The sequence below is a fragment of the Zootoca vivipara genome, chromosome 8 (genome assembly GCF_963506605.1).
Source record: "Zootoca vivipara chromosome 8, rZooViv1.1, whole genome shotgun sequence".
NCBI classification, from domain to species: domain Eukaryota; kingdom Metazoa; phylum Chordata; class Lepidosauria; order Squamata; family Lacertidae; genus Zootoca; species Zootoca vivipara.
The window spans coordinates 31,530,289-31,544,194 of NC_083283.1; the positions used below are offsets into that span (position 1 = coordinate 31,530,289).

General features: G+C 39.6%; 1 protein-coding gene across 5 annotated transcripts in view; it reads left to right on the forward strand.

Annotated features, from left to right (window-relative positions):
- STAU2 (staufen double-stranded RNA binding protein 2) overlaps positions 1 to 13,906 on the forward strand; it is a 144,700-nt gene that overhangs the window by 81,434 nt on the left and 49,360 nt on the right. For all 5 annotated transcript variants that reach the window (XR_004693237.2, XM_035125953.2, XM_035125952.2 and 2 more), the window contains one exon: positions 2,875 to 2,988. Coding sequence is in view for 4 of the 5 variants with exons in the window: in XM_035125953.2 (XP_034981844.1) it covers positions 2,875 to 2,988 (114 nt within the window). In the remaining variant the exon portion in view is untranslated. The remainder of the gene's footprint in view (positions 1 to 2,874; positions 2,989 to 13,906) is intronic.

Here is a 13,906-nt window from a genome sequence, read left to right on the forward strand (position 1 = left end):
ACCCTGAGAACTGTAGACAGAAGAGGGTGACATGCTTGGGAACCTCAGCAGGAAGCAGTTGGCTTGCACAGCTGTGGACATGTGTGTTTCGGAGCAGGGGTTTTAAAAAATTACAGGGCCAGGTGGTCTGAGTGAGGATTGGCCATTAGGCACAGGAACTCCAGGATCTAGTGTCTGGCAGTTAAGCAAATTCTGGTGTGTAAAATTAAGTACACATGCTGGTTCAAGTAGATCGTCACTATTTTCAGTCACTCTGTATGACATTCTGGCTTATTTCTTGAAATCCAAATTGCAGACTGAGGTAACATTTTTCAGACACCTCCTGAGATTCACAGTCATCTGTGTGTGATTTTATTTTGTAGATCACATTGTTGCAAAATTAAATTAGTGGTGATTTTAAGCATCTTTTTGACTTGTATATGCCTCGTGATTAAGATAGAAGGAGTAGCTTTACAGCAGAATCAAACATTGTCTTGGCATATTTAAATTCCCCTTTATTTCTTACTGTCTACATGCATCAGGTGTACTCCTATAACCAGTGTACGAAACTCCCATTGTTCTAGGCGTATTTTGTGACAGGGAGTTTCATTAGTGTGAGCAGTTTCTAAGCTCTGGGCGCAGTACTGCACCTAAGATCTCAGATTAAAACTGCAGAGTGGAAGGAAAGGAGGACCTTTTTCTGCCTCCCCACTTCAATCTACTCTCTGAAGACTGGGGAAAAGACCCACTTAAGTATATTAGGAGTGTGAGCTGGGGAAGGACTAGACCATGTGAACATAATATTTTAGCTGCAGTTCATTCATTTTCAGCTTAGACACCTAGACATTCCGTTGTAGCGCCCATAACCTAGCTTTCATATCTCAGTTTCTAACACTGACTATCACTGTCAGTTACTCACTAAATGAATGGGCACATAAGTTGATGTCGCTGAATGAAAAGCTTTTGCCTGTCTGAGTAGTTGCTCTGGTTCATGGACAATGCTAAGCCATGATTTGTTTAGCCAAAGTGTGTTTTAATTGAATGCCTGAACTCAGACCTGCTGACTCACCAGGGGTTGTTTTCTGGCAACAAACCACAGCCATGATTTGTTGTTGGCTTATAAACCCTGGTTTGCTTTAACTATGGTTTGGTATTATGTCTGAACCCAGAGGACTTCCTTAATCATGGTTTGCTTGGCCCTCTCGCTTCCGGTGCTCACCAAGCCTCAGAGATAGAAGCATCTGGAAGCAAACCAGGCTACAGACAAGGAAGTCCTTATTTGTATGTTCATCTATAAGAAAAGTATTTCTGTTCCTGCACTTGAATGTGATTGTATTGTGAAAAACTATTGCAAGCTGCTTTCAGAACCTCTTGGGATATAAAGTGGGATATAAGTATTCTAAATAAAGGCATTAACTTATTTCCTGGAGAACATGCTGCAGTTTACTCCAGGGGATATTTTTGTTGCTGTTTGATGTTTTTCTCATGCATATGCTACAAGGTCATAATGTGTCATCAGTATAAAAATGGATTCAAAGTGCTGCGTGGTAAAATGAAATATGGCCAGATCTGAACTATACACATACCATAGGAAGGGGGGGGGGAAATAAGACTGCTTATTTTAGTGATCGTGATAATAAATAAAATTGACAAATAGGATCTGCAAGAAATTGTTGCAGTGTCAACTCTTCCTGCTAAGTATTCCATCCAGCCATGCCCTCTCCAAGTACACTCTATTCTTGTCCTCTTGGTTTTCCTGGTTGTCATTCCACCCTGCTCTGGAACAAGAAAATCAGCCATCTGTGGCCATAGAGCATGCCCGGTTTTCGTTGGGCTGATGGTGTGTATCTCTCTGTGTGTGTGTGTGTGTGTGTGTGTGCGCGCGCGCATAATAACAGCAGAATTTGAGTACAGTATTATAATAAGGAAAACTGATGGTGAAGCACAAAATAATGCTAAAGTAATAGCTAATCCTTTTAAAAAGACTGAATATGACAAAAAGATATACTAATATTTAAAGTACAAAAAGACACCAAATTCTGTGCTCTTTATGTATGTAGATTGCCACGTACTACACACATCAGAATTCCTGAAACATTCTTTTCCTAATAACAGTAGAATCATAGAATTGTAGAGTTGGAACAAACCCCAGGGATCATCTAGTTTGATCTCCTGCAATGCAGAAATCTCAGCTAAAGCATCCATGACAGATGTCAATCCAACCTCTGCTTAAAAGCCTCCAAGGTTGGTGAGCCAACCGCCTTCCGAGGGAGTCCATTCAACAGCTCTCACTGTCAGAAAGCTCTTCATGAATTTATGTTTATATATGGAATTCAAATGCCTTTAGATCTCTTTTGATTATTCAGAGTTAAACCACTGTGTATGAAGTTCCTCAGTTTAGTATTATGTTCTTTTCTGGCAAAGAGCCAGAAGCAATTTAGCAGGCCTATTTGGTGTGCATGCGATGGGGCGATACGTGAAAGAAGCTGGAAGACTTCCATCAAGTGTTGAGCGAGATACATATCTGCACAATATTCAAACATGCATGCTGCACACGTACACTGGTGATCTCAGCTATAGTTAGAGAAACTGACCTTCAGCATTATCTGTTTTACTCAGCATTATCTGTTTTACTCAAATCAAATTGCGCTAACAGGGGTTGATTTGGATTTCCACAGATTTTTGCCTTCCACTTTAGCTTATAGTTATCTAGTTTGCTTGAGCGTGACTTATTCCCATTCCCCGAGTAAAGAGCCATAGCCAGGACACACTGTGAGGGTCAAGTTCTTCATTCCCTGTTATTCTTCCGCTTGTGTTGAAGTTGTGGTGGGGCTGAGCAATCCACACTTTGATTTGCTTCACCATATCAAGATGATGTACTTTCTTCTGTTATAGGTACACTACAGTGACAGACAAAATGGCAAAGAATGCATGACCTGCTTGACACTGTCTCCTGTGCAGATGACTTTCCATGGTATTGGAAGCTGCATTGAAGCCAGCCATGACCAGGTACAAATAAGACTTAACTGATCATTTATTTATTGCAATGTCTGTTTATCTCCACAAGCTACACCTAGGTTAAGCATTTGAATATCTTAAGATTGTCTTCTGGGATTTCCCAAGAATCTGAAAGACAATGGATTTGTAATTATTTAGCTCCTGCTTCCTCAGAGTACATAGTAAAATACCAAAACTATTTCCTTTCATTTGTCATAGAAGTGTGAATACTCTGCTAGGATTTGTACCACTAGAAAAGGGTTTATTCAAGTTTGGTGAATAGTGATGGGTATTTAAGACCCTTAAAAAAAAAGAGGTGCATAATATGAAGTCTTTATAGCACCTAAACACAGCTTTGGACCCTTGGTGTCCCTAAAAACTCTTGATTTCATGTTAAAATGTTTCTGGCGCCCAAAAGCCAGGAGTTCAAATGTTACTTTCCAACCCATTGTGCACAATGGGATAAAGAATAGGCTCTGTGGCTTGTCCCCAGCTTCTGCTAATTATTATATATACTTCCCAAGATGGAGGTTCCATTTTTAGCTATCTCAAAAAAACAGCTGTTGATAGACATGCCACCCATTAAGATACAGTACCTAATTGTTTTGAATGCCATGTAAGCCAATAACTATCTCCACATCCTGGGGTAATGAATTTCATGTTGTTTATAATGTCTTGTCCTTCTATCTAGCCTGAATCTACTGCCAATTCTGTAAGATTCCTCATGCTCTAGTATGATAAAAGTGAAAATTCTCTAACTACTCTCTCCACATAATTAAAAAATGTAGAAGCCTTTTTTATGTTTCCTCTTAGTTAAGTTTTTTTCCCCTAAATGAAAGCCCCAACCACTTTAGCCTTTCCATACAGGAAAGGTTATTCACCTCCTGATCAATTGAGTTGCTCTTCCCTAGCTCTACAATATCAGTGTAGCTACACCGTACAGTTACATAATGACACTGTGATTCTTGCTGTTTTAATTCTATTCCTATTTATACCTAAAGTTTAATACACCTTTTCCCCCATTGCCAAACATACTGAGACATCATTTTCATATCTCAGGATGTGTAAACTCATCCTAAGTGATAGTTATTTATATCCTAGCTTTTTTAAAAAAAATTGAACAGCTTCTTATGCCCTTCAGAAGAAACTTTGGCTTCCCAGTCATGCTTTAAAAACAACAACACCTGACGGCTGGTTCAGACTTAATGATAAGCAAGCCCTCCATGCCTTCTTTCCCCCCAGGAGGAAAGGCGGAGGAAGGCTGGGGTGTTTGGGCTGTGTGCACTAGTGAATAGCTCATACATAATCTAATTTCTCCAACTATGATTAGTGGCCAGCATTATGTCTGAATGCAGCCAGTGACACCTTGTATGCAGATTTTCCCATGTTCAGAATGTATTGGACGTGGCTTTGATAATGTTAGAGTAAGTACAGAAAATATTTTGAAGTCATTGTTGACTCACTAGAAGTTAAATCGTATAAAAAGCTTTTGACAAAGTTCACCTTTCTCCACGCAAAATTGTCCCTCAATCAAAGCATTCCTGTTATGATTGCCATCCAGTATGGTTTTACGTATGCCTAGTGCGTCATGGTCTTTTATTTCTGCTTGTCTGCCATGTTCATGGTATTCTTATATAGAAGGCATAATACACCAAGACTCTTCTTATCCTTTGTCTTCTGTTTCATATTAAGTTAATTTCTACGTTACTTCATGTGTAGGAAATACATGACAGAGCATTTGTTTTTCCTTGGCAACAGCTGGAGCTTTTTCTGGCACACAGCATACAAAAACCATCCATTTGCGTAGAATTTAATACTTCATCCACACAAGTAAGTTATTAATTACATCCCATATGCAATTAGAATGTAAACCAAAAGGACTTAGCTATACGGAGACAGGAGAAAGATCTGCTACCACTTTGTCTCTATTCGCTTGCGTATTAATGTCTAGGTAAGGACATTCATTAGTTGTTGGCAGCAGGGGCAAAGCACTGGTGAGGGCAGGGAAATGCACAGTGCAGTGCCCTCACATCACACATCACCTCGAATTGGTGATACAAAGAAGAGGGGGAGAAAAACATTACTGGCACCACCTAGTTAAGTCACAGCACATCCTATATGCACAAAAACATTGAGTCTCTTTGCTCTAGGGTTGTTGTTTGTTTTACGAAGCAGAATTCTGCTTTGAGAATTTATATGATTGGACACAGGCACCTACAGCCATTGTGAGCAGATATATTTGCATTTTATGTTCCTTTGCCAGACTGAGCCCCCTGCTCCTATGTGGCAAAGCACTCCCGTTGCACCATGGGGTAGGGAGGGACACAGTACTCTGTGGCTTTCTTGCAAGGCACTCTAGTTCAGTGTGGTATCTTGTCCACAGAAGCTACAAAAACTGATACAAACCTGTTCTGAGCAAGCACCATAATAGTTGGAAATGTAAGACCGGCAGGAAATAGCTACAGTAATGCAAAGGCTAATAAAATGCAATATTACGTGATGGTGCTGAAACACCACTTTAAAAACAAACTGTGATGACCCCAGCATATGCTATTTGAGAAATAGTGTCGATAAGGGTAGTGTGTGTGTGTGTGTATGTGTGTGTGTGTGTGAGAGAGAGAGAGAGAGAGAGAGAGAGAGTTTGTGTGTTTGTATAGATCAAAGAATCATTTTTTTCACTCTTGATTTGATTCTTAAAGGACTGAAAGAATTATGAGAAAAATATTTGCATTGGTTCAAAAAGTAAGATGTTTTGACTCTCCCTTTCTTCTGTCAACCAAGACCAAAATTTTTAGAAAAGAAAACCTGCACCCTCTGAGCATGAAAGGGCTCTTACAAAAAATAGGTGGTAATAAAGAGAGGGAAAGGGAAAGACACAAAGATTTAGCATTCAAAATGTGATTGCCATATTTTAGTAATTCCTGATTGATTGAAAATGGATACTCAAACATAGTTCATGGGCAACATTGTTTTAACTCCCCCTAGATAAGTAAATTAGTGATTATACTTTCCCTCAGTGGCATTACCCTGTCTTCTTCTGATATTTAGACTTACGTTAAGAAAAACCTGGCAATTTTAAACATTAGGGGATTATCTCTCCTTCTCTGTACACTGCTCTGTGCATTTCTCTTGCCACTCAGAGTGCAAATTCCCACATGTGTGAATTCTGTTACTGCACACCTCTTCCTGATGCACATAACCACTGCCACACACAGGCAGACTGAGCCTTCCTTTCAGTTTCCTAATAAATACTGTTCTGTTTACCTGGTTGTTTGATTTTGGTCAAAGCTAAAATATTTTCAGTGGTAAGAAGTATTGCTTTCACAGTGTATACTACCCGTTGCAAATGTTCATATGCACACCAAATTTCAGCTCTGCTGCTAGCTGGTCCACCCTTTGTGCCTTTGACCTGTTTTTCTCTTGCTCAGCGAAGTTGCTCAACTACAAAACTAATTATATAAATAGTATAGAAATCTGTTCCACCCACAGAAACCTCTGCAGCATTTCCTTGATCATTTTGCATTTGCAAGAATAGTTTGTGCATTTGCTGTGTAATAAATAATTGTTATCTTGCCAAGATCCTGTTTGCCACCCATTCCCTCCCCCGTCCCCCCATCACTAAGTGAAATTGCATGGCCCACGTCATGGGCTTAGCCAGGACAAACAAGATTGCATGGCTCATGGATTACACAATTGTTTTTTGCTACACTGGTTCCACTTAGTGTGATGCACTCAAAGCCAACCTTTCTGTTATAAATAGGCTTAAACATAAATATCAGAATTTGGTAGCAGTGAACAAGTGCATCCGGCTTCAGCCATAACAACTACTTTACAGTGCTGAAACACAGTAAGAAACAAACACCCCTCCCTCAAAAGGACTGGATCTCTTTTCAGAAACAGTTTGGCCAGCCTGCCAGTCGTCATCTTCTTTCCTGAGATGCTCTTTCCTTCTGCCCAGGTTGAAGCAGATCAGATTGGATGAACCCATACAGATGTCATTTCTCCCTGTCTTCTACTGCAGTATTCTTCAATCTTTTCAGACCCAAGACCCGCCTTTGAACCTAGCATACATTTGGAGACATACTTTGTAATTTTTTACCCTATATTTGTGTGGTGGTAGAGAAGGCTGCATCCCAGTAATGTGTCCCGGCCCAGCGGTTGAAGACCAGTGTTTTGCTATGTAAATCTAAAAGGTAAAGGACCCCTGGACGGTTAAGTTCAGCCGGATTGGACTATGGGGTGCGGCGCTCATCTCCACTTTCAGGCCAAGGGAGCTGGCGTTTGTTCACAGACAGCTTTTCCGGGTCATGTGGCAAGCATGACTAAACCGCTTCTGGCACAACTGAACACCACAATGAGTGCCAGTGCAAACGGAAACTCCCTTTTCTTTCCCTTGCTATATACTTTACCTCAGATCTCTGTGTTTACTAAAATTCTCCTTAACGCTTGTCAAGATGACAGTGATGATGGAGCTACCTTGATTGAGGGCCCAGTGCAACATAGTTTGGTTCCTTATGTATAGGCTTAATTATAGTTTTCATTCAGTAGTTTAAAAGATGCCACACCTCAACCCTTTTTGATTTCCACCCTAGAAACCTTTCCATAATACCCAGGTTATATGGGGAATTTTGGTTATTGAGGATACATGCTAAAGAATCCCCCCTTGTGTATAATTGAGATCTCGTTGTGGAAACTGTTCATAACTCTGTAGAACAGGCATCCCCAAACTTCGGCCCTCCAGATGTTTTGGACTACAATTCCCATCATCCCTGACCACTGGTCCTCTTAGCTAGGGATCATGGGAGTTGTAGGCCAAAACATCTGGAGGGCCACAGTTTGGGGATGCCTGCTGTAGAATATAATTGGTGTTACTTACTTTGGAATGCTATAGCCTTAGCAGGTTTCTGATTTCTGTTATTTGGAACCAATAATCCTGTTTTGACAAGAAACAGTCTCAGGTTGCCACCTGATTGAGGCAGGTACGTGCTCCAAGGGAGAGAAGGAAGAGGAGGGTGGACCCAGAAAGGCTCCATAGAGGAGCTGGGCCAGCGTTTTGGCCTTGAATAGCTTAAGGGCTGCAGGAACGAAAAGAAACCCTTGTGTTCTGAAAAATTTGAGGATGCAGTTTGTGTTTTTTTCCGCTGAGCGCCCGATAGAATTTATGTGAAGTTTGTTGGATCCTGAGGCCTGTACTACCATTCCGAGATATTTGTAATTTGTAACTTGTTCTAATTTGGGGCCTTGAAGTTCCCAGCTTCTGAGCTTTGATTTTTCCCCAAAGGCTATTATCTTGGTTTTTTGGTAATTGATTTTGAGGCGTTCGGTTTTGCAGTATGTAGCAAGCTTCCTTATCCAATAGGGGTTCTGGATAAGATTACTGCGTCGTCGGCATATAGTAAGACCGAGATGTGCCGGTTTGCGAGCTTAAGTGGATGGAATTCTAAGTCATTTAATATGGCTACTAAGTTATTTAAATAAAAGTTGAATAGTAGTGGGGCCAGAAGGCACCCTTGTCTGACACCCTTATAGGTTTTAATGGGATCTGTTAGATGTCCTAGGTGGCTGCACCTAACTCTGAGGGCTGTGTTTGCGTGCAGTTACTGAATTAATAGTAGAACCCGTTTATCAATTGATGTGCCCTGCAGTCTGTCCCAAAGTCTAGTTCTGGATACAGTGTCAAAGGCTGCTTTTAAGTCTATGAAGGCGTAGTAAATAATTGAGGCAGGTATATGCAGTTAGAGAGCTAATTGCCTCAACATGCAACATTGCATATATACCAGTATTTTCTATTATCAAATCCAAGTGCTACCAAACAATGACGGGCTGACTAATTATTTTAGTTGATACCCAAAGGCAAAACAACTAAATACAGGAAACTTCAGTTTCTTTTTGCTGTAGAGTGGTTTCAGATGTTAGAAACAGGTGTGCTACAGACATTTCTTTCTATTAATTTGTGACTTCATTTTGTAACTAGTCTCACTTTTTTTAAAAAAAACAAGTTGGAAAATTCTTTATAGCTCAGTTGGTGGAGCACGAGACCCTTCATCTCAAGGTCATGAATTCGAACCCCATGCTAGGCAAAAAGATTTCTGCATTGCATGGGGTTGGACTAAATGACCATTGGGGTACCTTCCAACTCTACAATTGTGGGAGTCTAGGTTATAAATTCACTTGTTGAGACTTCTTCACAATTAGCATTCATTACCCTTTGTAAAAACAGCATGGCATGTGCATATGATCATGTGCAATCTGGTATGTCAGAATCAGAAGTACCAATTAAACCAATCTAGTTCATTAATAAACATACAGAAGAGTAACAAAAAGTCCATGTTTTTGCCATTCTTTAACTACCATGTTTATAATTCTGATGACTAGTTCTAGACCTGCTTCTCAGCTGCACAAGAATGCTGATGTTTGAGTAGTAATAATAGCTACCGGTATTATGAATCCCAGAAACCTTTTGCATTGTCACAAATACATGGCAGCTGTAAAGCTGCCACAAAAGAGTCCACCAGAACTTGGGGAGGGGGGGATTTCTGGATGCTACAAACAGAGGAACCTCCTGTGTGTCATTCTTTCCTTGTCATGTTGACATAGAGGAGGAACTGAAGTTGTGAAGCAGGAGGGAGGCTGGAGCACAGCTTGTTCCACTGTTACCAATATCTGGCTGGTAGAGAAGTTGCTAGGAGATTGCTCATGCCAACAAAATTTAAAGCATCATAATTTAGGCTGTTGTTTAAAATTAAACTAGCGATGAAGTGGCATCACCATGGGAGAAGCAGGCAGGTGGCTTGGAGCCATCTCCTCCCCCTCAAGCCCAAGCCCCTCACATTCTCCAAAGCTTGCTGCCACAAAACAAATTGTGTTACCAAATGCAATTCCCATTCACTTAGCCCCTCTTCTTAATCTTATATATCTTTAGCCTTGCTTTCCCAGCCTATTATGGGAGCTACCAGAACAAGTTGTTACTACTACTACTATTATTATCATCATAATCATCATCACTATCATTATCATTAATAAGAATAAAACCGACAGACTGCTTGACATCAAACACGAAATCCCTTCCCCGATGTATCTCCTGTCGAGGGAATCCTAATCCCCATTCATCATAGGGAGATAAAGGCTAAGGGGCAAGACACTGCTCGCTCCACTTTGAGGTGAGGTTGTATGTTTGTTTGTTTTTCCTGATAGGAGTCTCCTACATGGTACTGCAAGCCATTGATGAGGGAGGTGGGGCCTGAAAATAGAGCACAAACTCTGGCAAAGCAAATGTTTACTGACAAGCAACAGCAACAAAAGAATCTGAGGAGCATATTGCTAAAAAAAAAATATGAAAGCAAATAATTTAATTTCTTTAAACACATCAGTAGCAAGAAATGGGCCAGGAAAACTGGAAAGTTTTAGTACTGCCTCACTGGAAAGATTGGTTTAACGAAATAATGGGATTTTGCTATGATTGCCAAATACACTTCTTATCTAAAAGCAAGAGCATTGGAGGATAGAAGGAATCAATTTTGGACAGTTCGTTTCCCTATAAACAGTTGGGTATGATTTTTTTTTATCATTCCTAAGCTCAAATGGGATTTGATTCCCTCCACCAGCTCCTCATTTTTCTTTTTCTGATATATATAATTCTGGAGGTTTTGTATATAATTCATGTATATAATTCTAATTTAATAGTAATAAGTGAGAAATGGCTGGTATATATTGAACATAAGAAAAGGCTGGTATATATTTAATATAAGAATATACTAAACATAAGAATGGTATATATTGAATTCTTTTGATGTTTATTTGTAAGGTTTTTATTACGAAGAATATTGTTAAAATAAATTAAAATAATACGTATTATGAAGGAATAATTATTATTTTAAAATTAATATAGATGAAAAATAATAAAATATGGTTCATTATATATTCTGTAGTTGGAATTTTAATGTACCCGCTACGAGATTGCTTTTGCAATGAAGAGTGGGCGTTAAGGGTTTTTAATTAAATAAATATACCATGTCAGTAAAATTGGCCTCCTTAATGGAGGACTGGAAAGTAGCCAACATAGCATTCATTTTTAAAAAAGGGATTGTAGTAAGAGATTGAAATGGCAGGCCTGTTTGCCTTACGTCTCTTCCAGGTAAATAAACACTGATTGTGTGTGGAGTGGCAGTGACTAAGCAGGAAAGAGGCATTGCTGCTGTGTGGATGGCTCAATGAACGTCAGCACAGCATGCAGCAGTGGGTGTGTTTTTTGTTTTTTTCTTTTCGTTTTTTAAAGGCAAATTCCATGCTGGAAGGTATTGAAAGTGAAATGGCCTGTATCCTAATGCCTTTATACAAATCTATGGCATGTAGTTTCATTTGGAAGATGGTGTACAGTTCTAGTTGCAGTTCAGAAAAAGGTTAAGATAGAACTCAGAAAGGTCAGCCATTGAGGAAATGCTAAAGCATTTGGAGCTTTTTTTTTTACTTTCAATATGGGGGAAAAATGATTAAGGGAAAACATGATTGGGATTCATATGGAGAAAATAGAATCTCTTCATCTTTTTGGGGGGGTGGAGCTACTTCGGAATTCGCTAAAGTTTGGAACAGACAGCAGGAGGTTTTCATGCAGTTGTACTGTTTGTGGTGCACCAGAAAGAAAAATGAACCCTCCACCACCACTACCAGATGGCGTGGGAGGTAATAAGTGGGTCCCTTTGTGTAATCTCACTCAAAGCGTTTTATAGCATTGTGCTCTCTCCAGGACTTTGTAAAAAGTTATATTTTTGTGAGAAACAAGAGAAGGACCTGCTTGTTCCTTTCCGCAACATGGCCATCCCTCTGCTGCCTGCTTAGTTGCTTTCTCCCACCATCCCCTACCAGGTGGCAATGATAGCAGTCCCCACAGCAGCAGCAGCCACCGCCGCCCTTTTTAAAAATAAAATAAAATATGAACTTTGCAAAGCAGGCATGTTCTGCCTCAGTCAGAGCTCCAGACAGTTGCACCTACCACCTTCATTTCTCAGAGTACTTCTGAGGCAGGTCTGGTCCTGGCAGCACTATTGCTGCCCGAAACTGCTCCTGGAGTTTGGGGAACAATTGGGTGTGGGTAGGAATATGATGCACAGGGAGGGGGGGTTGCAGATAGAGGAAGGGGACGAGGGGGCAGTTTCCCTGTCTCTTGCATGAACCGAGGAGCAATTCAGGATCCAAACTAGAATGTGCTGATTGGGATAATTAAAAATGTGTGAGAAGTGATTTGACTGTTCCAGTGCTAAAGGTACTGAGTTCAGTATAAGCCTGCTTGCATAAGTTCTTCCTAGGCTCATAGCCTAGGATAAATCAAAATCAGTCCTGACCTCTTTTCCTTTTGCTCAGAAGTTGTATTTGCAAATGTAAACATACGCTGTTTAAAAACTGCTGTACCTCAATCCTTACAACATTATGCCAGACCGCACTCTATTTTTAAAAGCAATGGGTGTAAAAATTTGAATTCCTCATAGCAATACCTTCTTATATTCCCCTACTTTCAGACGCGGATGGCAACAAGTTTGCACATCTTTAGGTTCTCCAGTGGTGCATTAACTAAACAAAAAAGACAACTTTACTTGTTTCGGAAGGCTTTATTAGACAATGAATCTTTGAAGACCGCACACAAAAGATTCTCCTATGTTTAGACTTTATAATGTAAACAACTAATTTAATGCATCACTAATGATACACAATAGATGCCATCTTATAACATGAATGTGAACAAGAAACTGATGTAATCTGAGAGATATTTCAAAGTAATTAATTTGGGAATAGGAAAGGCACTTCTATTGTGTAAACTTCCCTCCTCCTTTTTAAAAAAGAACACAGTTAGAAAACTGTGATCATTGTGCATCTACTAAATAAAGTTAACAAGCCATCATAACAACAGATTTCTTAAAAATAAACTGCACAAGTTGAGCCCTTGGGGGGGCAGGGAAATCTGCCATGACGGTGTTGTTGAGGGGTGTATTTCTTAAATTCCACTCCTCTTTTGAATTTTTATTAGGAAATGAATAAATTGTTTTTATCAACATACCTTTCTCTAAGCATCAACCTTTTATACATATTTATTTACACGTGTTTGTTTTGTGTGTATTTGAAAACTACCATTTCTTTTCCTTTTAGCACTTTGATACTTTCATGTGCCCTTAAATTTACACACTAAGTGTCTTGTTCTTGTATATATTTCCCTTCCTTTCAATGCTTGTAGCAGTCTTTAGGTCAGTTACCTCTTAGTGCATGTTCAAAAACATGGACATGTTCAATCCCAATTTTCTCATTATTATTTATTCCCCATTTCTTGTTTAAATTCCCAAATACTTTCAGTTCACACCCTAAACCCATAGAGGATACAAATCCTTGGCTTAGCTGAAGAGGAAAAAATAGTTTGCTCTCATTCCTCTCAGCTTCCCCATACTTTGCGGCTGTTCACATTCCACTCTGTGTATTGGTCATATTCCATCTATCTGTGCTTGTGCAATGCCATCAACTGAGAAATAATTAAACTGCACATGCTCAGCCCCAGGGTTTTTTCTTCTAGTTTTGGAGAGATTTAGGCCTTTTCCCTTTCAAAAAACACCCTAAGATTTTTTTCATTTTTTCCTTTTGAGGGACCCCCTCTTCTTCCTCCAGATGTAGGGACCCACTCTTGCTGTCTTCCTTGACCCATTATGGTACCTACCCAATTCTGCAAACAGCATACGCACATAAAGCATGTGAGAGGAATTAACTTGGTAATCTTTGTAAGCTTCTCCAAAATTGTGAGAATAGAAATGTTTAAAAATTAGAGCAAAAGTATGTATGTATGTATGTTTGCTTGTTTGTTTCAGAATATAAACTGCTTTCCATTGCGAGAATATCTGAACAGTATATAGTATATAAGGCATAATACAGAAGATAAAGCATTGTTAAAACATAT